The sequence below is a fragment of the Hakea prostrata genome, chromosome 1 (assembly GCF_041222555.1).
Source record: "Hakea prostrata isolate BN-2017 chromosome 1, UWA_Hpros_2, whole genome shotgun sequence".
Taxonomy (NCBI): Eukaryota; Viridiplantae; Streptophyta; class Magnoliopsida; order Proteales; family Proteaceae; genus Hakea; species Hakea prostrata.
The window spans coordinates 39,567,379-39,595,234 of record NC_142600.1 but is presented as its reverse complement, the minus strand read 5'-3'; the positions used below and the strand labels follow the sequence as shown (position 1 = coordinate 39,595,234).

The following is a 27,856-nucleotide window of genomic DNA, read 5'->3' as shown; positions in this document are numbered from 1 at the left end:
TATGTCAATGGCCCTGCCTCATGTAGGCTTAACTGAATGAGAGCCACAGAAACCAAGATCTTGATCAGAACTACCTTATGGGATAAATGACAAAGGTCTAAGGTAACTCGGTAGGGGTGTATGAGCGACTCTGTGGGGTGATCTCAAATGGGGTGTTGATTTTAAGGCTTAATTTGAACAGTAATGTTATTTGGAAAGGTGATTCTAGCAATAAACTAGATCTCAACGGGTTGATGTGCGAAGAAGGTTAAAGGAATTATAGGCCTTCATATCATCATATGGAGTGGTTTTCTAGAGTTGGGGATGTGGAGATTATAGGACTCAGGATGTAATTAAATTATGATCAACCTAGTCAGTGAGGGGTAGATGATAGTCTTGAAGTTAGGTAGGATCTAGGCAGTTTGTCTGGGAGGGTTTTCTTGAATTTAGGGTTCAAGAACTAGGGTTTCTCAAGAAGAGACTGTTTTCCAGGACTAGGAGAATCAGATGGGGATCAGGTTTAGATCAAATGTCAAAGGGAATCTATAGGGGCTGTTTATGAAGTTAATGGATTAAGTGGGTGGTTAGAGAGATCATGGATTTCTTGGTATTGGAGGGAAAGAGTTTTGGCCTGGAGTATTGGGGTTTAGAGAAAATAGAAGAAAACTAGGGGGGATGAAAGACAGGAATGGAGTGCTGACCTGAGCTTGCCTTGATCGGGAGCCTTGTCTTCAAGTATGGATGAGGACGGAGACTGTAGGTTGAATATAGTTCTGCCTTTGAAAAATCAAAACAGTCACACAAGGCCCTTTAAAAGAGAATATGTCCAGAATGAAGAGTGCTTACAGATAAAAATCAGATGGTGGGATGAGTTTAAAACTCCTAGCGAGATCAGTATTTAGAAAGGTGACTGGCTGCTAAGGGTTGTGAATCAGGCAGGTGGTTAATACACAAAAGAAGAGGTTAACCTAATAGTATTAGGTAAACAGCAATTTAACTAAAGAACATAATAACTAACAGTAATTTAACTGGAGAACATAATAGCTAAACACTTATTTAACTAAAGAACCTAGATATAAATTAGGCTAATGAATACCTAACCAATTATGCTGAAAGAGCTGATAACAGGAATTGAAACAGATGCAGAAAACCAACGTAGATTCCATGATACATTACCGAAAAAAGAAAAAAAGGGATAGGGACAAAACGAGAAATTAGAAATAAATCAAAATCAGCAAGTCAGAATAGCACCTAACGTGGATAAGTTAATGAAATGGTTGGATGAATCAAGAAGACCAGATCCAAATATAGAATGATTCTTATGGTTAGATTGCTCAAATCATAATCCTTCCCCAAAACAAGCCATGGGTAAAAATTCAACTAAACAGTAGTTACTACTTCGTAGAAGATGAGCTTCAGGAAATTAATTAGATCAGAATTAATTGAATTGATGGAAGCAAACAAAGATTGACTAGCAAGAACGAACAGAAATCAGTCACCTGGGGATAAGCAAATTAATTAGATCAGCAACTAGTTGAATTGACGGAAGCAAAGAAAGATCAAATAGCAAGAATCAACAGAAATGAGTCACTTGGGCATCACTGCAAGGTGGTTTGATTGGACAAAACACCAACTTACCTTGATCACACAAAAGGGTTTCTTGATCAAACACAAGGCATCTACATACAGAGAAAGGGTTTATATAAAAATAACAAAAATAAAAAATAAAAGAGAAGAGGAAAAAAGCACCTTTTATTTATCAAGTTCATGTAGCTTGGTCTCCTCACAAGCTAATATAAGAAATTTATATAGACTCAAATACCAACAAGGAAAGGCCTAGCCAGATCCTGGTATAGTCATAAATTGGTAGGACACCAACTAGAAGCCAATATCCAGGATATACTATTATTCGATTTTGGGGGATCAAACAGCATCACAAAGGCCTCTCACCAATGTCCACAGTCAGTTATACACTAACCAATAGAGCTTTTCACTAATACAACTGCTTCTTACCATAGAAAAAAAATTTTGACCAAAAGTTCAACAATTTCGGTCGAAATGCCTGTGTTTTTCAATAACGAAATGAAATGAAATACAAATACAAGAATACAAAATGATTCGTATCGACTGAAATGATACGAAATTTCGTTTGATAAGACATGAAATTTTGTATCACTTCGTATTGACCCGAAACAATACAAACCCTTTTATAAAAACCATCCTTTCCGCCATTTCGTGCAATATCGCCTCTCCAGATTTCAACATATTTCAACTTTTTTTTTGTTTTTCTTGCTTTCATCCCTCATTTCACCTAATTCTAGAACTCCATTTCATTCAAACACTAGATTTGGTCCTCCATTTGTGGATTTTCTCAAATCTTGCAAGGTAAGTAACCAACTTCCTCATTTTTTTTATTTTTTGTTTTGTCTGTACCTTAAATTTTCTAGGATTGCTTCCAAATTTAAGTATGTTTACTTTAGGAATAGGGATTCAGCCACAAGAGATTCGTTTTCCTTTTGTCTCCGATGGCTACCTGGCCCCATGTCCCGAATGAAGAAATCAAGGACTACTACAAAGGCTTCAAGAGATAGTGGCTTTGTTTAGATGACCCTTCTCTGTATTTCTTTGTATCTATATATATATATATATATATATGTGTGTGTGTGTGTGTGTGTGTGTGTGTGTGTGTGTGTGTGTGTGTGTTGATCTATGAATTTATAGTGTCGAAATTAATTTTTGATTCTTCCTACTTTCTTTCTTTTTTCCCCGTTATTAAAAATTATTTTGTAAATTATGTATATTGCTAAAATTGTATATGCATGGTGGGAGATCTCACGAGATCTCACTAAAATCTCGCGAGATATCTCGTTTTTTTCACATAGGCGAGACGAGATGGAGGTCGAGAGCAGAGAGTTGGGATACCACGCTCAAGATCTTGCCATATCTCACCCTAGATCTCACTGGAACTCTCAATTTTTGCCTTTTTTTGTGGATTTCGGCTGGATTTTCACTTGAAACTACTCTTAGCACATCTACAACATTGAAGGAAGATTAATCAATCTCCGCTTGTCTTATGAACATATGATTTAATGACTTATATAGAACTTCTAATGGTTGTATAATTTTATTATTCTATTTTTGAAAATTGAGATTGCAATACTCATATGGATGGAGTTTTGATAACATTTATGTTACTTGATGCATTTGATACACTTGTTTTTCATTTATATGCCTTACAGGTTTTATATTACATGTTGTTTAACATTGCATTCCCTAATCCTACAACATTTCGGTTCCACACTATGAGTAGACTTAGAAATCATACATAGGATTGCTTTCTGACAAATCTAAGGCCACCAATGTGTTCAAAAGGCCTTAAATAGGCTAAATGCCAAGTTTTAACCCAATTAGAACCCTAAAACCCACCGAGTTGACGCCAAAAAATTGTATATCTTGACTGAGATCTTGCCGAGATGGTCGAGATCTCGGTTTTTTAAGGTGGCGAGACCTCGCTCGAGAGCGAGATCTTCTACCATGTGTATATGTATAGTAGATGTATAAGCTTCAAATTAATGTATGGGAGAGTTGAGACACCATATTGCTATGATGGTGTTGAATCAAATTTTCTTCTGTTAATTATCTATTTTTACTATATTTAATATATATTTAAATAATTTTTAAAAATATTTAAATATTAAAAAATAATTTTTGTTTAAAATTTAAAAATAGGAGATTATTAGTGGTAGCATGTAAGCAATTTTTGGAGCATGTTGTGGAGCTTTTTAAAATAATTAGTGTGTAATTTATATATTTTTTAAAGTATTTAGCTATTAAAAAATATTATTTTATTTATGTTTTATATTTTAAAAATAGGAGGTTATTATTAAAAGCATGTATGTAATTTATGGAGCATTTCAAGATACTTAGTGTGTATTTCTTATATCACGCACTCTTTATCAAAGATGTCAGACATATTTTGGCAACACGAGAAGCCACTGACAGCTGACGGGAGGAAGAATGAGTGTAATTGCTGCAAGAAACAAACAGGAAGAGGTGGGGCCACTAGACTGAAGGTGCATCTAGCTGGTGGAAACAAGGATGTAGTAGGTTGCCAAAAGGTGCCCTCAGAGGTCAAGAAGGCAATGGCCTCATTCTTGAGTGGGGGAAAGCGAAAGAGGAAAGAGAAGAGAACACAACGGGAGGAGTTCGAGGACGCATGCCTAGATGACCTTCAAGAGCTAGAGGACTATGATCTAGAAGAGAGTATGGATGTGACCTTGACCTCAAAGGCTGAACAGATCAAAAGGGCAATGATGATGAGTAGGGAACAGCAGAGGGTTGCTGACATGAGAAGACAGCAAAGGTCTATAGGTTGTGGGTCCTCTAGAGAGCTAGTAGGTATGGGAGGCACACGCAGCTCCCAAGTCCTTATGAGGAGTCTGAGTGTGAGGGAGAAGATTCCTATCTCACGGGCCCCAACAAGGGGTCGATCTTCATAAGTAAAATCTTATAGATCTGGATCTTAAGATTCCTCGTAATGATCTGGCCCTATTTAGAAGGCCTAAGCACAAGCAGAGAAAGTTGAAGCACTTATGGGGGTGCATGAAGGAGAAAGTGTGGATGGCTTTTTCCAAATCGACTATGTACCATAGTATTCCAGCATATACAGCCCAAGGGCTGTACTATAGGTATATGATTGAGGAGATTGGCAAGGCCGGGAATAGTGTACAAGGGCCCACTCCATATGAGATATTCAATGTCTATTTGCCTACGCATAAGACTTAAATGAGTATTTTAATGTATTAAAGCCCATGTGGAATTATTATGGAGTGACTATAATGGCAAATGGTTTGACTAATCCCACTAGACAGTCCATCATTAATTTCATGTTGAATTGTGATGGGAGGACGGTGTTCCTTAAGTCAGTAGATGCATCAACTGAGAATAAGGATGCAAAATACATTTATAAATTATTAAAACAAGTGGTGAAGGAGGTTGGAGTGGAGAATGTGATCCAAGTTGTGACTGATAATGGCTCCAACTACAAGAAAGTTGGGTTGTTGATGCAAGGGAACCCCAGGTATCAAAACATGCTCCTACTTCTAGTACTAATTTTCATTTTTAAAGACATATATTTACATTACATGTACATTGTACAGCTTTGTATTCATGCCTTGATGGATGGACATATATAGGCTCTTTTAGACTCCATGTGCTGCTCACTAGATTGAGTTAATACTAAAGGACATCAGAAAGGTCAAGCTTGTGAAGAAGACCGTGGAACAAGCCCGACAAGTTAGCACCTTCATCTATAACCACACATATGCATTAAAGATGATGAGGGACAACTACCAGCTTAATGAGGTCAAGCATAACTAGATTTGCTACCAATTGGATAGCATTGCAAAGCTTTGTGAGTAGGAAGATTGGCCTTAGGAGCACGTTTTCATCAAAGTAGTGATTTAACTGGGAGGGTTCTTCATCCATAGGAGCAAGGAGAGCACAAATGACAATACTGGATGACAGTTTCTGGCATAATGTGAGGATACTGGTGAAGACATAAGTCTGTGGTGCATGTGTTAAGGATGGTAGATCAACAGAGAAGATCTACTCTACCACACATACGGGCTGCAGCAAATAGGATGAAGCAACAAGTTGCTGAGGTCTACCCACAAGGCAACAAGAAAATCTTCGACATCATCCAAGTTAGATGAAAGTCTATATTACAGCATCCACTACATAAGGTTGGTGAGTTGTTAATCTAGGAATCAATTTAACTTCCGTTATGTTATCACACTATTAAGTATTGATTATTCCCTCTTATTTTTGCTTTTTCTTACACAACGTACTATTTAAATTCCAAGTACGATTACAAAGACAATCTTGGGATGAGACAGGATTTGATAGATGCCGTCCAAACTGTAGTAGAGAAGTTGGAACCGGATCCATCTAAACAAGCAATCATCCTTATAGATAGTGATTTGATATTTACAATTCATAATTTTTTTTTTTAATCATTATATATTAGATAAAGGCATTTTAAGGTTTGCCAGTGGGAGCTTCGGTCGTTCAGTGGTCGTATCACGACGAGAATCCACCACTAGGAATAAGTTAATTCATTATATAATTAATTATTATATTCTATCTTTAACTTAGTTATTTAAGTATTGAAATGACTTGGAGTCTCTGTTTGTTGCAGCTGAATGGTGGTTACAATTTAAACGTGACTCACCCCACTTAAGTAAGATTGCAAGCAAAGTGCTCTACCAGATATGTTTTGCCATTGGTTGTGAGCGAAATTGGAGCACCATCAACCTCATCCACTCAAAGAAGCGCAGCTGATTGGGTATGAAGCGTTTAAAGGACCTTGTCTACTTACACTATAATATGAGACTGAGGGAGGATTATATTAGTCAGGGGATGGACAGAGAGAGTAACAATATCAAGTTGGCCGACATATTTGAGATGGATGATTATGATAACCCAATAGTTGACTGGATCAAGGACAGTGGAGAGCCATTACTGGATGAGGAGGGAGGTCATCCCTGTAGACAAATTGCAAAGGAGATGGTGGCTAATATGGAGGACTTCATGGCCCAGGAGGGGAGTGCACATGTAGCGCCCGCCCGTCGCTCGTGCCACACCCTCGTGTTTCCACCCAGATTGAGGATTTGATTGTCTAGTCCGAGACTGAGGATGATGAAACTCAGGCCTCCGGCGATGACGACGAATGATGACGATGACGATGACGATGACGATGACGATGACGATGACGATGACGATGACGATGACAATGACGATGATGATGATGATGATGATGACGATGACGAGGGTGTTGGACCTTGTCAGGATTCAGCTGATCCTAGGGACAAACAACCAGCACCAGCACTAGCACTACGTGAGAGTTAGGGGGAGGACAACCACTGAGATTCACAGGCGAGAGTCAATTCACAAACACGACACAAGATTCAGAACATATTGGAGCTGCATCTCGAGGCAAAAATGTTTCCTCTACATATTCGAGGAAGGGGAAGGGGAGACAGAACGAATATAGCGCGGAAGACACACCATCATATGGGTCTTACCGTTCGGCTAATGCAAAGAGCTTAATGGGATCTATGAGATTGATGAGCATAAATGATTCCAGAGACTCCGCCTCCAGAGGATCCAGATGGCATAGGCCTGCAGAGTCCTCATATGATACTACTGTGGAGAGTATTGGTTTTACTGGATCAACTTACAAAGCTTATGGTTATCGACATTATGGTGTTTCTCCTAGCTGTCAGACTCAAGAGTGGAGCCTTATAGTTATGGAGCTTATGGTGTCCCTCCCACTGTCACCTATCAGAGTCTGCCACTAAAACCTTATTGTCAATATGGACCTTATGGTGTCCTTGCCCTTGCTGACAACCAGGGTGTTCCTTCATTTGTTGAGTAGATCTTCCACTCTATACCACAGTCGCCACCAGCCTTTCTATATGCAATTGAGCCAATTCCTTATCCGGAGATTCGCAACTTCCCACCATCATGAAATCTTAGGCATGTGGATGAGGTCACATACAGAGCTTCAGTTGCCATTTGGGGCAAACATCATGGGACTTGTATTGTCATTTGTATGGGGTGCAAATGGAAGAGGGAGACATGGAATAGAGTAGACTTGTAATTGGTAACATTCTCACTTCTTCTCATATATATTATATACTTGAACGTTACCTTTTCAATCGTTTTTTTAATAAACTAGAAGTTCCATAGTGTTTATTATGCTTGAAATAGGTAGTATGCAAGAATCCAAATCATTTTGCGTCCATATGAGGCCCGAAACTTCAGCAAAAATATCACAAATTTCTACTGAAATTTCGGTAGAAACTTGGAAATTTCGGCCTTTTTCAAGGTCGAAATTCCTGTTTTTTTTCCCTTGCTTCTTACACAAAACCAAGTTTTATTAATCTTCAAAACATCGGGAAGGGGCTAAGTTAATGTCTCCTTAAAATATAAAGGTAATATCTACTTTTAGAAGTATAGAAATTACTAAAATTGATTCACACATGCACTATTGGTGCCTTTTACATCAAGGAAATAGTACAAGGAAACAAAACAGAAACTAGCTAGCTAATAGCAGTACCATTAAAGGGAATCTCAACATTCTGGTTTTGCATGAACCTGCAAACCCAGATCATGAGCTAGATCAGGCCTGAACAAATCTCCAGTTGAAGAACCCTGAACCAAAGTAAGGACTTATACATGCTCCACAATTAAGAAATGGAAAAATAAGGGAGTTGGGTTTGGGGAGACAGGATGTGGGACCCTTATTTCTATTACTCGGGCAAGCGAAAGAATCCACAGAAGGACAGCATGTAGATCTTTTTCCCCTAATTTTGTGCCACGCCTACTTCACTAAGATGCAGATATTTTTAACACCTTAAGATGGAGAAGCAAATGGCATGACAAACGATTTTAAGATCAATATCAACCTGGATTATCGCCTGGTAATACAGATATAGATTGACTGTATCACTTAATGCAATAGGTAAAGGTTTAACACAGGAACCACTCATCTCATACATTGCACAACAGAGAGGATTGTCACACCTGAATTACTCCACATTGTGCAACCTAGTAAGTAATCTACCGATCCTTGGTAAGAGTGGGTAAGCATCCTACAACCCTCATACTCGTAAACAAACCTAAAGTCCAGATTCATAAGAAATACACTAGAACAAGCTGTAATTCCAAGTTGAATGCAAATTTGAATTTTTTTTAAGCACATTATGTTTGCTGAAAAGATGAACAGCAAAGAAGCACAGGAATCACTTACATCCATAATTCAACTGCAATGTGCAATATTTCATCAATGGAATAGTATTGGCATGTACCTGTTCTCTCTTCCTCAATTCAGCCTCCTTTGCTTGAAGCTCCTTCTCCTTCTTTTTCAAATCCTAAAGTAGGAAAAAGAACAGCTGAGAACATAAGCTGAGACAAACATGAAGCAAGAAACTTAGACTGAGCTTTACTACAATCAAGAATGCAGGCCCACCTTTGATGAATCGAGAGGAATATCAATTGTTGCACCACGATCATAGTTGAAATCTGCAGGTTCAGGTGGAAGAGGTGAAAGTCTTGAGTTTGTGGCAGAAGGAACACTTCCAGGATTCTGGGAACCAAAGCAAGATAATAGTATTTCAGACATTGAGGTCATGCAGAACACAAATAAACCAAGGCTTGATACCATAAATGAACATTCCAAATGCTCATGGGAAAATAAACCTAGCAAACAAAAGCAGACGGGCTTCTCAAATGGCAATCTCGCAATGCAGCAGAATAGAAAGAAACATATGTAACTCAAAGATGCTTACGAACATGGATATGGATTATAGTGAAGCATATGACTGTAAAGTCTTCCACGAATGCTAAAATACTCAGAAAATCTGGTGAAGAGAATTTATAAACAGTAGACAAATTTCATTACCTGTCATCCTTCCCAGAATTCCCTGGTCCATACAATCATTGCAAATTACTTTGAAAACAAATTTCATCATCCTTGGAAGCAACATGAGAGAGAGAATGTTCATTGTATATTTTTATAAAATAAAAATATACAATGAATTCACTTGAGTTGTGATTTATCAACTTCAGGCATCAGTTGATTTTAAGACATAGTTATTATAAAGGAAAGCAACTCAGAATGTCCTTACTCATTTTCTATAGTGTAGCACTAGGAGGTTAGTTCACGAAGTAGTCAGGTTTTATGTCCTAGTTAGGATTTGTGACGGATTGTAATGGTATAAGTAGGATTGCATAATCCTGAAGCCTATTACATGCAAGTAGTGATGATGACAATAACAATAAACAGAAAAGTGGACCAACCTCAATAGCAATCAGCCTGATCCACATCATTAGTTGTTGCTACTGCCACAGTGTTTTTTTGACTGTTAGCTTCCTAGTTTCCTTGTGATTACATTCCTTTCTATAGCTCTTCTCAATGTTCCTTTTTTTTAGATTCTTGTACTCCATATATTTGCTTATGACAAACTTTCTTCCTCCAAAATCCTAGTAGTGATTATCCATTATTATACTCTCCATGTTAAATTAAAACCACCAAAGGTTAAAACTATATGACTCTTGAATCTAGAGGCCAAGCCTAAACTACTTCATGGTCTATGGGTCCATTCCATGTGAGCTCATCCAATAATCTGTAACTTTGAAAACATAAATTCCTAGTTCGCTCCCAATACCACGCAGAATCTTAATTAAATATTCATTGCCTTAATTTTGCACAAAAGGTGCAAGCCTTGATTGTTTTCCAAAAAAAAAAAAAAAAAAAAGACCATCCCATCATTAGAACCTAAAATAATACAAAGGCTCTACCCTGTGTAGAAGGTTCCCATATTTAGAGGATCTAGAGAGGACCCAAAATACATATTCCTTAACCCTGTTCCAAAGTAGGCTTTTTCCAAGACTTGAACTCATGACCAAATCTTCAGCAAGTGAAGCCAGACCAATGGACCAAGACAACCTCCAACATAGGCTTATCTTAACGAATTTTTAAATAATGCATACTGCCACTGCCTTAACTATGTTTATACAAGGATTTCAAGAGCAATGTAAAGTAGCAAAGTTAATCTCTATCAACGGATAGAAGAGAACGATGTTAATGCAGCTTGGCTGCTTAAAAACAGCCATGAATGCAGTGCATCCTCCCTACACCAGCACCACTGAAGCACCATAAACTGTGAGGCATTGGCTAGGTTATTTTAAAATTTTAATTAGCCAATTATACGGGCCCAGAAGTCTAGTTCCTACGTTAAGTACAAAAATAGTCTAACTAATTGCTTTAATTAATGAATATTCTGCCTAACTTAAGTTGCAACATCAGAATAGTTTTTTCTTATGTTTGAATTTCAGTTTTATGCGTCCAAGTCTTAAGTCAACTAGTTTCTATTTTGAGTTAGTTACTCGATTCAAATTATAGTCCAGCTTGGACTCCAAGTCAGGCTAGGATTCCAGCACATTATGTATAAATAGACCCCTCCACTCAAAGGGGAGAGATCCAACTGAGTATTGAATAAGAAAAGCTACTCTTCGAGTAATTCCTCATGTGCTTGTTAGTAAGTCCTGGATCTGTCACTTCGGAATTGAAGATCCAAGCCTGAGAGGGTTTTAAAGGTGAAGTTATGTGAACAAGGAATCAAGGGTTTAATTGATTGGTGCAAGCCCTAGATCTAGGTCCACCCTCAAGATCCTCTTCAAGTGAATCAACAGTGAACTAGGGTTTGTAGCAGCCCACGGTTGAGGCAATAGGGTGCTATTAGAGTTGGGAATCGACAGGGTTATGCTCAGGTAAGTCTGAGAAATAGGATTGAGTGAAATTGAGTCTTAAATCCTGCTTAAATTTAATTTAGATTTGAATTTTCCAAGTTTAGGGTTAGAAATTTAGGGTTTTATAAGAATTAGGGTCTCTAAGGGGATGGTTAGCTCTAGGCTTATAGTCAGAGGTCAAGTAGGGGTTGGTGAAGGTAATCCAAAAAGAAAATAGGTTTTGGATGACGGGTTGAAAGTTATGGTTGAAACTATGGTTAGGGTTTCTAGGGTTTTTGGGAATTCAAGGCAGCAAAGAAATCTAGGGTTTAGACTAGGGTTTGGTTGGTCCGATTGGGCTGAAACTTAGAGGGAAGGTCACTATGGCTGGGCAGATGAAGTACCTAAAGTTTGGGACAGATAAAACAGTTAGATTGTCGTAGATCTATAGAAGAAGTCCAAATTTTTCAGAAAAATAAAAAAGAGGATGATATGGAAATTAGGGTTATGGTTATAAGGTTTCGGGGATAATGTTTCCCAAAAAAATTAAAATAGGATGGATGAAAAATTGTTCAACCTGCTATGATGTATGGTCCTGAGTGTTAAGCTATTAAAAAGCATATAGATAAACTCAATGTAGCAAAAATAAAGATGCTAAGATCCAAGTGGCAAAACTAGGAAGGATAAGTTAAGAAATTATCATATTAGAGTTTGTTTGGGTGTAGCTACGACAAATCATAAGCTACGAGAAAATTGCTTAAGGTGGCATGGCCACATTCAACAAAGGCCTATAAATGCCCCTATACAGAGAAGTGATTTAACCCAGATTGAAGGAATTAGAAGAGAGAGGCACAGACCTAAGATAACCTTAAGAGAAGTGACGAGAAAAGAATGCATAGCTTAGGCCTTGTGTATAGCATGGCCACAAACAGAGCTGATTGGAAGGCAAGAATCCATGTAGCCGACCCCATTTAGTTGAGACAAGCATTGTCATTGTTGTTCTTGTTGTTTTAGGGTTTTGGGGATGGGGGAGAGCTGCAGATGAGGGAAGAAGAAGAGAGATGGCAGGGGGCTGGGGGTGGGGCTTGGCTGTACTTACAGTAGAAGGGGCACTGAGAAACTTTAAAACTGCAGAATTCTTGTATAAACACAGCCGCAAGTTACCTCCTAGGGAACCCACAAGGCCACAACTCCTCACTTACTCCTTCAAATTCTCAAATTTTATTCATCAAACGCAATCTGAAATTACATTATAGAGAGGCTTATTCTTTAGAAGGAACTCATACTAGGACTCCTACTTGGACTAAAGACTCGTACTCGTACAAGGACTCTATCATTCTTGCTCTACAAAAATCCAAATTGAAAAAGAAAAAAAGTAGATATGGAATCCTTGTAGTAAGTAGACTATTATGTCTTACAAGGACTCTATCATGTCTTGCTCAGGTCTTTTTTCATCTCAGTCCAGCTGACGGGGGTGTGCCATGGTATCGCAGGGTTTCTTCTGTCTTCATCCATCGTTCTCTAAGTGGACCAATTAGCTTGGTTCAGACAAACTTCAGCTTCCTGTCCTTAGGTAAGTCATACCAATCAAAGCAAGCATCAAGGGAGGACAATCTAATCATAAAATACCAGTGGATCTGTATCATCATCGAACTCCTTCACACCAAGCTTTACTTTGTGGGTGTCTCCTTGACCCCTGTAGTCATTAGCACCAATGAAGTAGCTCCTCACGTGATCTTCAAAGCTTTGGGGAAAAGTGATGACTCTATTCAATAAGTGCCTCTACCTACCCATTTATCCCTTCTTCCTCATCTCTAGCATGTCCTTCATACATAGGATTGTTAAACTAGAGGTCTATGGCATCTCTGTCATCTCTAAGGGCATTATATCTATAATGGGTATGCCTATTATGGCTGCTTACATTCCCACTCCTTCCAATTCCTACCAGGAATGTGAAGTTGTGACTGTAAGGAAACCTTGTTCAGAGGCAGGAGCTGGTTTTTACCTCTGAAGGATTCTTGCAGTCTCTATAAGGTGGTCTTGAGTTCATTAAATCCCAACTGATTGTTGACACCCTTAGATGGGATGCTTGCAACTAGGGTCTGGATAGATTCCTTGATGTCCATGATGTCATTCTTCAATTCTTCAACAAAGTCACGGAATGTGTAGTCAGTCATGGCTCTGATACCCCGGTGATGCAGCATTGATGGAATAGTCTACCACTTCAAGGATCTCTAGGGCTAGACTGAATTCCAGGCCCAAAACTAGGGTTCTGTTAGGAACTAGGAAGTATTAGTGCTTCTTTTCCAATTGGTTCCTAACAATAGTGTTCTAATTCCCTACTTGTGGTTTGGCCTGTTTGATGAGATATAGATGGATAAGGTAGAAGGATATTTACGGTATGAAGGATACTCTGACCCACCCATAGGAGGCTAATAATTCCTTGGTATGGCATAGATTTGAGATGGGATGAAAACTAAAAAGAATACGATAAAACTTGAAAGGAATTTATATTTTAATCCTTAGAATAATTTTTTCAAGTTACGACGATTTTGAATGGGTGGTTGGGAAGATACTGGGTTTCTTGATTTTAGAGTGAACATTGGGTGATAATAACAAGGATGGCAGATATAGGGTTTGGTCGGTCCAATGGGGCTGCAATTGGGATGGAAGGTCAATAAGGTTGGGGGATGAGGATCCTAAAGCTTGGGACAGATCTAACTGTTATATTGGCACAGATCTGAACATGAATTTCAGGTTTCTAGAAAAGTCCAAAAAGTCAAGAAAATGGAAAAAGATGCAGGAAGAGAAATAGTACGTGGTTTGGACCTTGAATGGAGCCTGAATGAAGCTGGAATGCCGCTGTTGATGATGGTTTGAAGGCTGTCTCCTACAGCCACCGTCAAGGATCTGAGCTGGACTTCGCTTACAACCTTCCTAGGGTTGATTTTCAAACTGACAGACAGAACCAGATCTGCTACTACTTGAATCATCAAACTAATTGACTGATTCAATTCTAAAACACACACAGTGTTCGAACGGGAACCTTTGTTACTCAATAATCAGAACTGCCTCTCCCAATTGAGTGAGGGGTTTATTTATACATGCTAGGGGCTGAGTTTCCTACTTGGACTTGAATTCCCAGCCCAGTACTACTGGAACTCAACAACTCCTAGGTCTTGTGGTTGGACCTTTACAATGATGACTGCCTTAAAGCTCCTATCTAAACACAAACTTCTAATAAAAGAAAATTACATACCAAATACATCCCTCATGTGGATAGAATTTACAGTTCTGACCCTGACCCAAGTAGACTCAAAGAAAGCAATTGAAATTGAAAGTAGGCAACTACATCTGGAGAAAAAGAAAAAAAAAGAGGCAATTGGGCAGCAACCCCAGGTGGCGCTCTTGGGCCTCCACAAGGTCCTGGACTTGTTCCTGGACTGGGAGGGTTTAGATACTGCATCCTAACCCCTTTGTTCAGTCAACAGAATTTCAGTCACCACATTGGCCTCTTAAGTATCATCTCCATAGCTTCAATACCATGTGTCATCCGCTTCTTCTCCTTCTTGATTAGTATCAATACCCCAATCATCACCAACACTTCAGGGTTGTCTTCCGAAGGCTGCAATAGCACTATTAGTTTTGTTTCTTTTGGGATAATACTTAGCAACATGTCCTATGCCATCACAACGAAAACAATGGGTCGACAACTTATCCCTATTAACCATGGAGGGCTTTCCTTTCTCTTGGGTTGTAAAAAAAGGTTTAGAAGGCTGTCCACTTGATTTATATGGTATGTAGAAATCCCTACCTTCAGCAACTTTGGACCCCAAGTTAACTCAAAATAGAAACTAATTGACTTAGACAAAGACACTCAAAATACATCACCTGTCTTACATCGTGGAGACTAGGTTAAAAATAAAAGGAAAATAACGGATAACTTGTAAGAAACTAACTAAAAGATCCTGAGCATTAGCAGCCTCCCCACCACAAATACAGCCTTACACATTCCAATTGCTCAGGTATTCTTTAGTACATTTAAAAATGTAAACAAAAATAAGATAAAATAAAACAAATTATTTCAGTTGCACCATTAAATATGTTACTCAGTGGATCTTGGTTTTTCAGAACCCTCTTAGAATGGCTTCTCTCTTCCATTACTGTTTGTTGGCTTTCTAAATCTCGTTGAAGCAAAATAGATCCGAAGACTAAATTAGATTTCACAGAGTTCCACATTCCACTTACATGGTAGACTTCTTCAACTCAAGGGTTACCTATATTTTTACCCCAAAAAAGGATTTACCCCATCTTCTTTCTTTCCATTTTGTGAGTGTGTATGTTGTAACTCAGCCAACTTTAACAAATATTTACAGTACTGGAGTCGGAGGAGAACCTTCAGCATTGAGCCATAAGGAATGTAGAGATTAGAGTAGCAAGCTTTGAAATGTTATGATCCATCACTATATTTGCGGGTGAACTTCTAGAATAAAGGAATAGAGTGATATTTAGCAGGTTGTAAAATACAATCAAAGAATGAAAGAACTATGCAAATTCTTGGCATATGATGATTATTATAAAGGAAATAAATAAATGCCAAGCAATCAAAAGAAAATCTTACTGTTGTATAAAATGCACCACCACTGTAGTTTGACTGTCCTGATGACTTCCCCCTAACAGCTGGATCCTGATATTAGAATTCACGGTCAAAATGATATTATAATGGGGGGGGGGGGGGGGAGCAGCAACAACAACAACAACAGCAGCAGCAGCAGGTAAAACAAAACAGCCAAATATCTCCCACATGGCAACTAAGTTGGTGCTCAAAATTTTGTAGAAATTTTGTAGCCTCAATTGATTGAGGGCCAAATAGCCAAGATCTCGTCAAAAACTACCTTAAATGGGTCAAAGAACGGGATTTCTTGATTTTTGTTGTGACACCTAAGAGATAAAAATAGGGAGATCTCAAAAGAGGTCCATGGGGTTACTATTTGCTAATGGCTTAAAGGGTGAACTAGGTTCCCTAGTGTTACTATTTGGCTTATGGCTCAAAGGGTGAACTAGGTTAAGGTTAGAGAGAAGGTTTGTGAAGGTTGAAACCCACCTAAAAGAAGGAGAACCAGTTGCCAATGGGATGGCTTAGGATCTTAGGGATATGGGATCAATATTCTTGAGATGGGGAACTAGGGCTTCTAGGTGTCAGAAGAGGTAAAACTTGGTGGGAACATGGATAATGATGTATGGGGTGGTCCCCCACGTTTGTGATGATTTAATAGTAATGGACAGATCCGCTAGATCCAGGTTCTTGTTTCTAGGGTAATAGGGAGTGCGAAAATTCAAGAAGATGGATTTTTTCTGGTTTTTATCATGAAGGAAAGGCTGCAATTGAGGACCAAATGTAGAGGACAGTAAGGGGATCTGTAAGCTTAATCCCAAGGTAAACAAAGGGTCAATTTAATGAAATAATGGGTCTGCAGTCTGTTCTTGAATGGATGGGAGTAAGAAACTATTAGAGTCAACTATAAACAAGAAGCAAACAAGGAGCAAGAGCAGAGGAGTTGAGAGCAGCTAAAGCGAGGAGAAAATTTTAGAAGAGTGCAAATCGTGGGTGATAGAGGGAAACTCTTTTGTGTATATTCATTACTTAACATATGTTGGGAATTGGAACCAACTTCCTAGGGAGCTAAACAAGAATGAATTAGAATTAGAAATTACAACTTCAATTGACATAGGCAGAACATGACTAAAGTAAACCTATTATATCCTAAAACTCCCACTCAAGATGGAGAGTAAATCTTACCATACCAACTTGTTAATTAGTGTACTGAATTGGTGAGGAAGGAGCTACTGGGTGAAGATATCAGCCATCAGATAATCTGTCTTTACAGAGGGGGTGCAAACACATTTGGAATCTTTTCTTTTGATGAAACACAAATCTACTTCAATATGCTTCGTTCGATCATGTTGAACGGGATTGTAAGCTGCTAATGGCAGCCTTGTTGTTGCAATGGAGTCTCACAGGTTCTGTGAAGTGAAATCCCCAACTACTGGATTAACCTCTTCAACCAAATGAGTTCACACACTCCATGACTCCATAAGTCATAGCTCAAAACTCTACTTCATCACTTGACCTGGCTAAAACATGTTATTTCTTGCTCCTCCAAGTACAAGGTTTCTCCCACAAACTTATAATAACCTCATGTGGATCATCTGTCAGAGATTGAACCAGCGCAATCAGAATCTATACAGCCTTCTATCTTCAAATGGTCATGCCCCCCAAAGAGGAGCCATATTCTTGGAGAGGATTTCAATTATCTTATGGTCAATAAACTGCATCCAAGTGACCAACTTTGGGAGCATGCATAAACTGGCTCACAACCCAACAGCATAAGATATGTCTAGTCCATTCAACGAAAAGGAAACCAACTTGCCAACCAGTCTCTAGTACTTGACAACATCAAGAAGAGGAGACTGACAATCTTCACGAAGCTTATGGTTTTGGTCAAACGTCGACTGTATTGGCTTGTGGCCCGAGATGCCTACTTCTTTCAACAAACCCAACACAAATTTCCTTTGACAAATAGTCATGCCTTTCTGTGGTCTAGACACCTTGACCCAAGGAAGTACTTTAAGAGACAAACATCTTTAATTTCAAACTGCTGGGCCAAATATGCTTTCAACCTACTCATCTTAGCCATATCATTCCCATTGACCACAATCTCATCTACATAAACAATGTGGGTTGTGATAGATTTGCTACTCCTCCAGATAAACGTTGTGTAATCAACTTAACTGAATACCAATTCCTCAAATGACCTCCCTAAACCTTTCAAACCAAGCCTTAAGAGAAGTGGACCCAAGGCCATCGCGGAGAGGACCAAAGGGCGAAACAGGGCATAGGGTTGCTGCCCACCACCCTATGGCCCTGAAGGAAAAATGCACCGAGTGAAGGTTATTTTGGTAGTTTAAACAGTCCTGAACAAGCCTAATTAGGGTTAGTTGGATTCAGCATGTTAGCATGCATCCAACTGTCCAACTCTATTTTTATTTTAGTATATGATTTAGCTTTAGTCAAGTTCTCAAAGAGTCCTAGTCTGATTAGGATTTGTCAAGTTGGAAAACTATCTTAAAAAGGATTCCTTCTTAAATTAGAAGTCCTTTTATGTTTGCACTTTTATTTAGATAGGAGTAACTTTTAAATAGAACTCCTAGTTTGTTTTGTTTTCCAATTTGAGTCCTAATAGGGGTCCTCCAATGTAAGGCTACAAATATAGCCCCGCACTTGTAAACGAATCAGTTTTGATTATTGAATACAAATTGATTGAAGGAGAGACTGAGAGAAGTTTGGAGGAGGAAATCTGCGGCAGCTTTGAGCATTCAAATTTTCTGAAATTCATCACCCTTCTCTACAACAACAATAAGTAAACTCTCCCCACGCCTGCCCCTACCCTATCCAACTCTTCTCTCCTCCATCGCACCCTAATTCCCCTCTTTTCTCTCTTGCGGCAGTCCCCAACCCTATTTTCTACAACTCTCATCCCCTCAATGCCAACCCCTTAGGAATCAATATCCCTTTCCCCCACCTAGCCTTCAACCCCAACCCACACCCCAATTGCCCACCCAACCCCTAAGATTTCTGCTCTTAATCTTCTTCCACAAAACACTAGCAACCCTACTCTCCCATCACCTATATATCTCAAACCCTCACTCAAATCCAACTCCCTTCTGGATTCATCATCCCCTCCCCCACCTCTACCTTCGACCCTAAACCTAACCCCACTCCCTACAAACCCTAGAATTATAAAACCTTAATTTTTAAATTCCCAAAACCCTTCTGACTTGAATCTGAAATTAAATTAACATAATTCAAATTTAGATTTCAATAGCCCTAGCTCCTAAACCCTAGCTGAACCCTGTCTACCCTTCCACTAACCTAGATTATTCAAAACAGCCCCTACACCATAAGCACAGGCTTTAAGAAACCTTAATTTACTGCTGAATTCAATTGATTGCTGCTGTGTTGGCCCTCAATTTTGGGGGTAACATCACCGTATAACACCTTCCTCAAGAACAGCAGGTTGAATGACTCAGAAGAAGATTGGTCTTCCAAGAAATTCCAGTAACAAGGAGAAGAAATCACAAAAATAGGAGAAGAAGACGATAACATATTCTGTGCTATGCCATTTTACTACACTGGTAGCAATAGACATAACTCAAATTCATCAATTTATGGGTCAACTGTCAATCATATATGCATATATAGACACACTTGCTAACATAAAACTTACTAAAACTGGAATCTAAAATAGTAGACAGACTCAAATTGAAGGTAAGATCATTGTTTATAATTACTATTCACGTGAAATTAACTTTCAAATTCCTAGTGGAATTACAACTCCAAAGTGATACATAAATAAAAGATTAAAGCAAAAATTCAAGAATTCCTACTACTAATCCTGTGTACTAACACTACCCTTCCTTTATGGTCTTACAAAGTAGGCTCATTACATTAATAAATCATAATAAAAAACCTTAGGTCTATAAAACCCACTGATGAGCCAAAATAAAGTATTCAAAGGCCCAGTTGACCCACTTGGACATTTTTAACTACACCAAGGTGCCCAATCGTTGTAGAAAACCATTTAGAATAAACCTTTTTTGAATAGTGCTTGGATCAAAAAAGACCATGCATCTCAATTCTCAGGTGTAATTTACCCCCAAAAATATTAAAAATATATACTTCGTCACCAAATTTTGTTAAATATACGTTTAAAATGGGGGGGAGCAAATTACATGTACATCCCTTGAATTTGCAAACTATTACGTCTACCCCCCTTGGAATTCATTCTATTACATTTACATCCCCTATGCTTCAAATTATATATAAATGCACCCCTACTGTTAGAAAATGGGGTTAAGTGATGACTCAACACCTATTGTATTTTCAAAATTCCCAAACTGTCTTCCTTTACCCTCATATGCACTTTGACTTTCAAGGAAAAAGGGGGGGGGGGGGAAAGGAAGAAAAGAAGAGTAAAGAGTGAAGAACAACCATGACTGATTTTTAATTTCTTTTTCTCAATTTTTCACTTATAAGAAGATTCAGCAAGGGTAAATATGTCCTCTTCTATTTAAACCTAATGGTGTTAGACTGGGGGAGGTTTGTAATATAATAAATTATAGGGGTTGTAACAAAATAGTTTGCAGATCCAGGGGGTCAATATGTAATTTTCTCAAAAAGAACATGGATGCAAATTACACAGAATGCAAGAAGATAAAAAATGAATGTACTTTGAAAATCTTGTAAATAATCATAGTATGCACAGATGATGAAACATATCCAAAATAGAAGTTTCGCAGAATAACAGCATCTACAATCTATATATTGGACAAGTTGGAATAATTTACAAACCCGAAACACCCAAATTATGCATTACCCACTAAATTTCAATATATGAGCATTGAAACATAAACAACACATTTTGGAAAAATAGATGCTAATGGCAATTTCAAAAGACTATTTATAATACATCTGCATGAAGACACATAACATCATTATGAGAAACCTGTAGCAGTTAAGCTCAACAGTATGAATTAAGACCTCACTACAAACCATAAAATTAAACATAGCAACATGAAAGATACAAGCTTTTTGACCAACTTCAACAAACTACGATAATATACCTGGGAGTTCTAAAGCCCGACAAGGTGGCATTAGAATGGATCCTTCAGTAAAGGATCTTCACATGATTTATGTTCAGTGGCTTTCTGATGGCTTGTAAACACCTCAATCACAATATCCTTACAGAGAAAATTCTATTAAGGTTGAACACCAACTTTTTAATACTCTGTACCTAGATAAAAAGTTATCCACCTATTAGGCATTAAGCCTCTCAACATATATAACAACACAAGACCCCCAAAACAAAGATAGCTTCTAGAACTCCTTGACTAATTGGAGTGTCCAAAGAAAATTATCTTACATCTAGCTCAACCACTGACACTGCCAGAGTTCATTCTTGTTGAAGGACATAGTGATGTAAACCGAGGATGGGATTCATGTGGTATAAAAACTTCACTGTCTGGAACACTTTTAGGGTTTTGGGAACGGGAAGGATGAGTTTGATGGGCCATGGGATTCTCTAATTAGGTTGATTTTAAGTTGTTAATGGTTTAGGGAAGGTTTGGATTAACAAAAACCTTTAGGTGTTGGGAAGGAAAAAGTAGCAGGGTTTTATCAAATTGGGATGGAATGGTAAAGGGTTCAAAAACCAAGTGAAGAGAGCCAGGGAAGCTTGCAGCAAGGGTAGGTGAAATTTCTTGGCAAACATTTCTTTCTTCCTTTCTTTTCTTTTTCTTCTCATTCTTTCTTTTCCCCTTCTTTTCTTGTAGGGGTTGTTTGAGGGACTTCGAAGGTTGGGGAGGGACTGGAGATGCTGGTCGAATGGTTTAGGGGGCCTAATAGACTGAATTAAGGTGGTTCACGGACTGGGGAATAAGGACAGCAAGGATCTTGAAGACTTCTTGATCTGGAATTACAGAATCTTGCTGCCGCAGGGTAGAGGGAGGAAAGAAGAAGAGTAAGAAGTTAGGGCAGGGGCAGGGGAGGGGTTTATACTCACTGGATTGCAGTTTCTTGCTGGAGGAATAGGCTGTAAAGGCTTGCTGATCAGATTGCAGGATTTTGGGAGCTTTCTTGGACAACCACAGGGCCCCTCTCAACAGGATCCTGCTTGATACCTCCTTGGCTGTAAACTATTCCTTCTTTATTCATCAAAACTGATTTGCTACAGCTGTGGGCATGAATTCATAGCTTTTACAAAGATTCCAAATATAACTCTGTCTAAAAGACCTAACTCGACTTATTCTTAGACTCCTAATTAGACTAGACAACTACAACTGAAATAAAAGACTGATTGGGATCTGTAACTGATTAGAAACCCAACTAAAATTCAGAACAAAATATAAAAAGAAGAAGAAGAAAATAGAGACAAAAATACCCCTAGAGGGCTGCATGCCACTAGGCCGTCTTGCAGCTTCTGCTGGGGTCTTCTTGTTGTTCACATCACACAGGAAGTAGATACAAACACACTGAACTGTGGGAAAACAAGAACCTTTACTTCATAAACAAGAACAAGTAAACCAACTAAACAAGGTTGGCTATGGATCATTGCTTTTCTAATCAGCTCTATTCAAGACATGTGAGACACAAGGGCTTAGCCATTCATGTCTTTTCATACCAATTCTCCTGGGTTATTCTAGGTTTGGTCCACCTTCCTACAATATGGATTAAACCACTCCATCGTACTAGGGCTTTTAAAGGCCTCCATTGAACATTGTCATGCCACCTCCAACGACTTTCTCATATTTTATCATGTATCTAAACAATTACCAAACCATCTCTAGTATGATCATTCTTTACTCTATCCTTCCTAAGTTTGCCACTCATCCATCTCAACATCCTCATGTATACAACATTGAGTAAATCTATATGATGCTTCTTAACTGTCCAACACTCTACATCATACATCATAGTTGGTATATGACATAACAACAATACTATAAGATTGTCCTTTAAATTTTAAAGGAATACATCGATCACACAAAACTCAGACTCAGCTCTCCAGTCTTCACTTCATCTGTCCTGTTTTCATTTTTCATATATCATCCCTATACCACCTTCTTTATCTACAACTGAACCTAGATACTTAAAATAATCACCTTGCGAAATCTCCTCATCAAATTACAGACCTCATTATCCAACCAGAATTACATGCCATATATTCCATCTCCATTCTACTTAGCTCATAACCTTCTAATTATAAATTAAACTGTTCATCAATCCCAACTTATGTCTCATCTACCAAAACAATATCATCAGCAAAAAACACACACCAAAGAACCTCATGGCAGCCCCAATTGAATTAGGACCTCTTCTTACAAGACATTTTAAGAGAACTAACTCATAAGGGGCCATCTTGAAATTTTGGTTATGGAATATGGGGGTTATTTTGTGACATGGGCTGTGATGGGATGACTTTGCTGGTAGGGATGGATTTGGTTAGTGACCTCAAAATTTCTTGGTTGGATTAATTGAAATCAAATAGTATCAAGGATACTTAGCACCATGGGATATATAGGGTAAATTCCTTGAGATGGGAAATTGGGGTGTATATGTGTAAAAATGGGTTGAAACATGGATTGAATTTAGGTAATCTTATAGGGATATGATATAAGTGCTCTTGTTTTACGGGTTTCAACAAGTACGAAAATTGAAGAAAAAATTTTCATATTGAAATCAAACGGTCAAGGGGTCAAACTAGGATCTACGGTCACCAAGGCTGGGGAATGATGCACCTAAAGTCTGAAACAGATCTAATGGTTAGATTGGTGTAGATCTGACCTTGAATATTAGTTGTCTTGGGAACTCCAAAAATTCAAGAAAAAATAAATAAATAATATATATATATATATATATATATAATAGAAAAACATAAAAAGAGAAAATGACAAGAGAAGGGAATAGAGAGTGCAAGCTGCCAAGTGCCTAGATGGAGCCTTGAAGATGGAATACTTACATGGAGAATGAAGTTTCAACTCAGCTCTTCAACCAGTTGCAAGTGTCTAGGCTTGATTACACCTAGAACCTTCCTAGGGTTTTGGTCCTTAAACATATTGACAAAACCAGTACTCCTGCTACTTGGATCCTCAAACTAGTTGACAATACCTATAATTAGAACACACATGTGTTGAAGGAAAGCCTATCATTCAATATTCAAATCCATTCTCTAAACTAGCCATGTGGGCTATTTACAGCCTTACATAAGAAGTCCTACTAAAATTAGGACTTCGAAACTAATTTAATCTAGGAAAATAGCAACTAACTAACTTAGACTATTACAACTTTAAAAAACGTAATAACAAGATTATTATACCCGTATAACTTAAGTTGGGCAGAATTTACATGATTAGACCAATTAAACTAATAAACTAACATATTTTCGTACGTAGCCTAAGTACTAAACTTTTAGGCCCATAGGATAAGCCCATGACAACATAATCCTACTAAATGAAAGCCCCACACCTATATCTATCAACCCTAAGTTGATTTCAAAGGAAAACAGACCAATCCGGTGCTAGATGGATCACCTCAACTTAAAATGTTCTTGGTCAAATCATCAATGATTAGTGAAAATAAGCAAAGGCTTAAAGTTGATCATTGATGTAATCCAATTGTAATTGGGGATTTACTACCTTAGGCCCCTCCATTTTTCTACCTATCACTAAACCATGAGACATATCTTTGACTGGGTCCACTTATTTACTCAAAACATTCTTCTTCTCTATCTTTTTGAAACATCATCTTCTATATTATTGTTTATACATAAGCACACAAAATGTATCATGGTGAATGGTGTAGTCTTCTAAAACACAAATACTCTAAGATTCTTTACTTCATAGACTACTTAGACAAAATTGACCCCTCTACCCGTCCATCATCTAACAGTTAATTGCTAATTCCATCTATAAAGCTGAAATTATCTGATCGAAGTCATCGAACACAGTTTAAAACTTCTTTTCACCTTTTGTTTTGGTGAAATAGTTTGAGCATTCGAATAGACTCATGCTTCCAACTCAGTAGAACTCTCCTTCCATAGCAATGTAAAATAAATGTACGCTTTAGAATCATCTCAATCTCAAAGTTCATCGGGAACCATAATCAGAGACAACTACCAGTAAGAAGGAAATATAGAGCGAGCACAAGAGGAGCTCGGAAGCAAATGAAATAACCGATTCTAAACAAACAACGATCATCTAAACATAACCCATTCATGAAAAGAAAATTTTCCAACAAATAAACACTGGGAATTGTTTATTGATTTATCATTTCATGATTGAAACGTAATAGGGAGCCAGATCTAACATGTCAATCACCGGGAACCATAGTCAACGCCAAACCCACTTCTGAAGTAGCATCTATGCAGAAAACAGCAAATCCACTCAAATGAAACCACCTCGAAAACCCCAAAGGTAAGAAGTAATGCAAACCTACTATACCTAATTTTACATCATGTAAACAGTTTACCCGTGGAATTGAAGACTCACTGTATAAAGAAAAAATTGCAGGAAATGAAACTGCAACTAATCACGGAAGACTCACCGAGAACGGATTGACTTCTTCCTCATCAAAGGGATTGCTGTCGTAACGGCCAGCCATGACCAATCTCTAGAAAATCAAGATCACCAATACGAACAAAACGGATTCAAGAGATTCAACTTGGAAAGGAAGCTATTAGAGGATCGGATTTACAAAAACTGAAACAAAACAGGGCTTGTTTAATTTCTTTCCTAGCTAGCTAGCAGAAGACCAAATTGTGGAGACGTAAAATCTGACGAAAAGAGAGAGACAAAGTGGAAATGGAATCCATTTACTCCCATTGACGGCTTTATTTGAAGTGGAAAAGTCGAATTGAAATCGAAAGAAACAACTGAACTATTCAAACAGTCTTCACTTCTTGGTACCGGTTGCCTTTGATTTTTTCAAGATTATCAAATTAAAAAATATACATATTTCAGAATTAGGAGTGGACCGGTGGGCCCATTATTTTATCAAAAAAAGTTACCGAGTTGAATTCTGATCGCCGAACCTCTCATTCCTTAGGTCATAAGCACTGAATGCTGACCGTCGATCAGACTCTTATTTTTTAAATTTTTTTATAAGATCTTTCAAAAGAATTTTGGGTAATTTTCATCTGGACCTCCTGAGGTTTAGTCTATGTCATTTTTAGTCCAAAAAAACTAAAACTTTGCATCTGCCTCCCCTGTACTATAGAAAAAGTCAATTTAAGGACAAATTATCACTTCTATGACAAATTTGCCCTTATTTTTTTTTTTAATTTAAACAAAACATGAAAAAAAAATTTCAAATTCAAATTCAAATCTTTGAACCAGAGAAATACGATTGTTAGCATTCAAAATCAAAAGAGTTGTTTAAGATCGAAACATCATGCCATTCAAAATCAAAAGAGTTGTTTAAGATCGAAACATCATGCCATTCGAAATCAAAAGAGTTGTTTAAGATGGAAACATCATGCCCTTGAACCTCGCATCGAAGCTCTGCCACTTGAAGTTTTCTTAACCCTTCGAGCCATGGAATCACATCTTTCTTATCGTCGGAAGTTTCAGATTTTTCTTCTCCGACAGAGTCTTATCTTCGAGTCATGGAATCACATCTTTCTTATCGTCGGACGTTTCAGATTTGTTTCTTATCGTCTTTCGCCATGAACCGGTGTTTAAGGTCATGATACTTCTGTTTACAGTTCTGTGGTGTCAGAAGACGAAGAGAAGTGTTTCGGTTCTATATTTCCATAGCCACAGAGTCCCAGCTATTGGTTCCATGAAGGTTAATGGCACATGCCAACAACAGCTTCTCCCAAATCCCCAATGATTGCTTCACAACATCTTCGACTTTAGCCATGGTTTCTCATATCTAACGCTCCATCAAGCTTTTTGCAATTCGTAGATAATTTTTTTTTTCAAAACTAGGGTTTTTTCCCTTTTTCAAATCCTTGAATCTTGTTTCTACTTACCTGAGTTTTCCAAAGTAGCCCCGTAAAACAAGAGAGCTTTAAGCTAGGGATTCAAAGTTAAATGAGTTGAATGAAGAAACATTCAAAGTGTTTGATGTTCTTAGACGGTTGCTTTGTGGTGTTTCGCTATAGTTCTGAAGAACTGGATTTCGAGAATCACAAATGAATATTAACTTAAATTTTTTTTTTCATTTTTATTTCCTATGTTTTTTGTTTAAATTAAAAAAAAGGGTAAATTTGTCATTAAAGTGAAAATTTGTCCTTAAATTGACTTTTTCTATAGTACAGGGGAGGCAGATGCAAAATTTTAGTTTTTTTGGACTAAAAATGACATAGACCAAACCTCAGGGGGTCCAGATGAAAATTACCCAATAATTTTTTCTTCTAATAAGAATTTTTTCTTGTCATCTTAGGACCAGAATTTAATTTTGTCCAATTCTAATATGGTTTCCATTCAATTCCTTATAGATGGACAACATGTGTCCAAAATAGGATCTTAAGATTAAATCCAATTAAAAATATATTCTGTCTCTCAAATTCATTCTCTCCTCTTTTCATTCAACTTATACTCTTCTCTCTTCTTCTGCTACACCACTACTTAGACTTCACCGAATGTCTCAATCTCACCAACTAGTTTTCTCTACGAAAACATCATAAACAACAACCACTCAAGGTTCCAGATCATTAGTCGTCGTGAGATTTTGGTATCCCCACTTTTTTCCCGTTGGCTAATGTGAGGTTGAAAAGCTTCAATGTCTTCTCTATTTTGATTTTTTGGATTTTTAAAAGTTTAAATAAATACTTTCTCTCCTCTCCTAACTCGATTAACCAAAAAAAAGGGAAACAGTGACATTGAGTTCTAAAAGTAGTTGCCAGTGAGTCTCCATTCACTCCAATACTTCTATGATCTACACAGTTGGATTTTAAGAAGAGATCATGTGATATCTTCATGAATGTGTGATCATTCCATGGTGTTGATTTCTAAAACATGT

At 37.9% G+C, this 27,856-nt stretch overlaps 1 protein-coding gene across 1 annotated transcript in view; it reads right to left on the bottom strand.

Moving 5' to 3' along the window:
* LOC149028928 (secretory carrier-associated membrane protein 1-like) overlaps positions 1-25,822 on the bottom strand; it is a 43,507-nt gene extending 17,685 nt beyond the window's left edge. Inside the window, exons 1-4 of the mRNA XM_089139478.1 lie at positions 25,436-25,822; positions 15,896-15,961; positions 9,014-9,130; positions 8,853-8,915 (exon numbers count right to left, since the gene is read on the bottom strand). Coding sequence (XP_088995604.1) covers positions 8,853-8,915; positions 9,014-9,130; positions 15,896-15,961; positions 25,436-25,492 — 303 coding nt within the window. The 5' untranslated portion in view covers positions 25,493-25,822. The remainder of the gene's footprint in view (positions 1-8,852; positions 8,916-9,013; positions 9,131-15,895; positions 15,962-25,435) is intronic.
* Between the last annotated feature and the right edge of the window lie 2,034 nt (positions 25,823-27,856).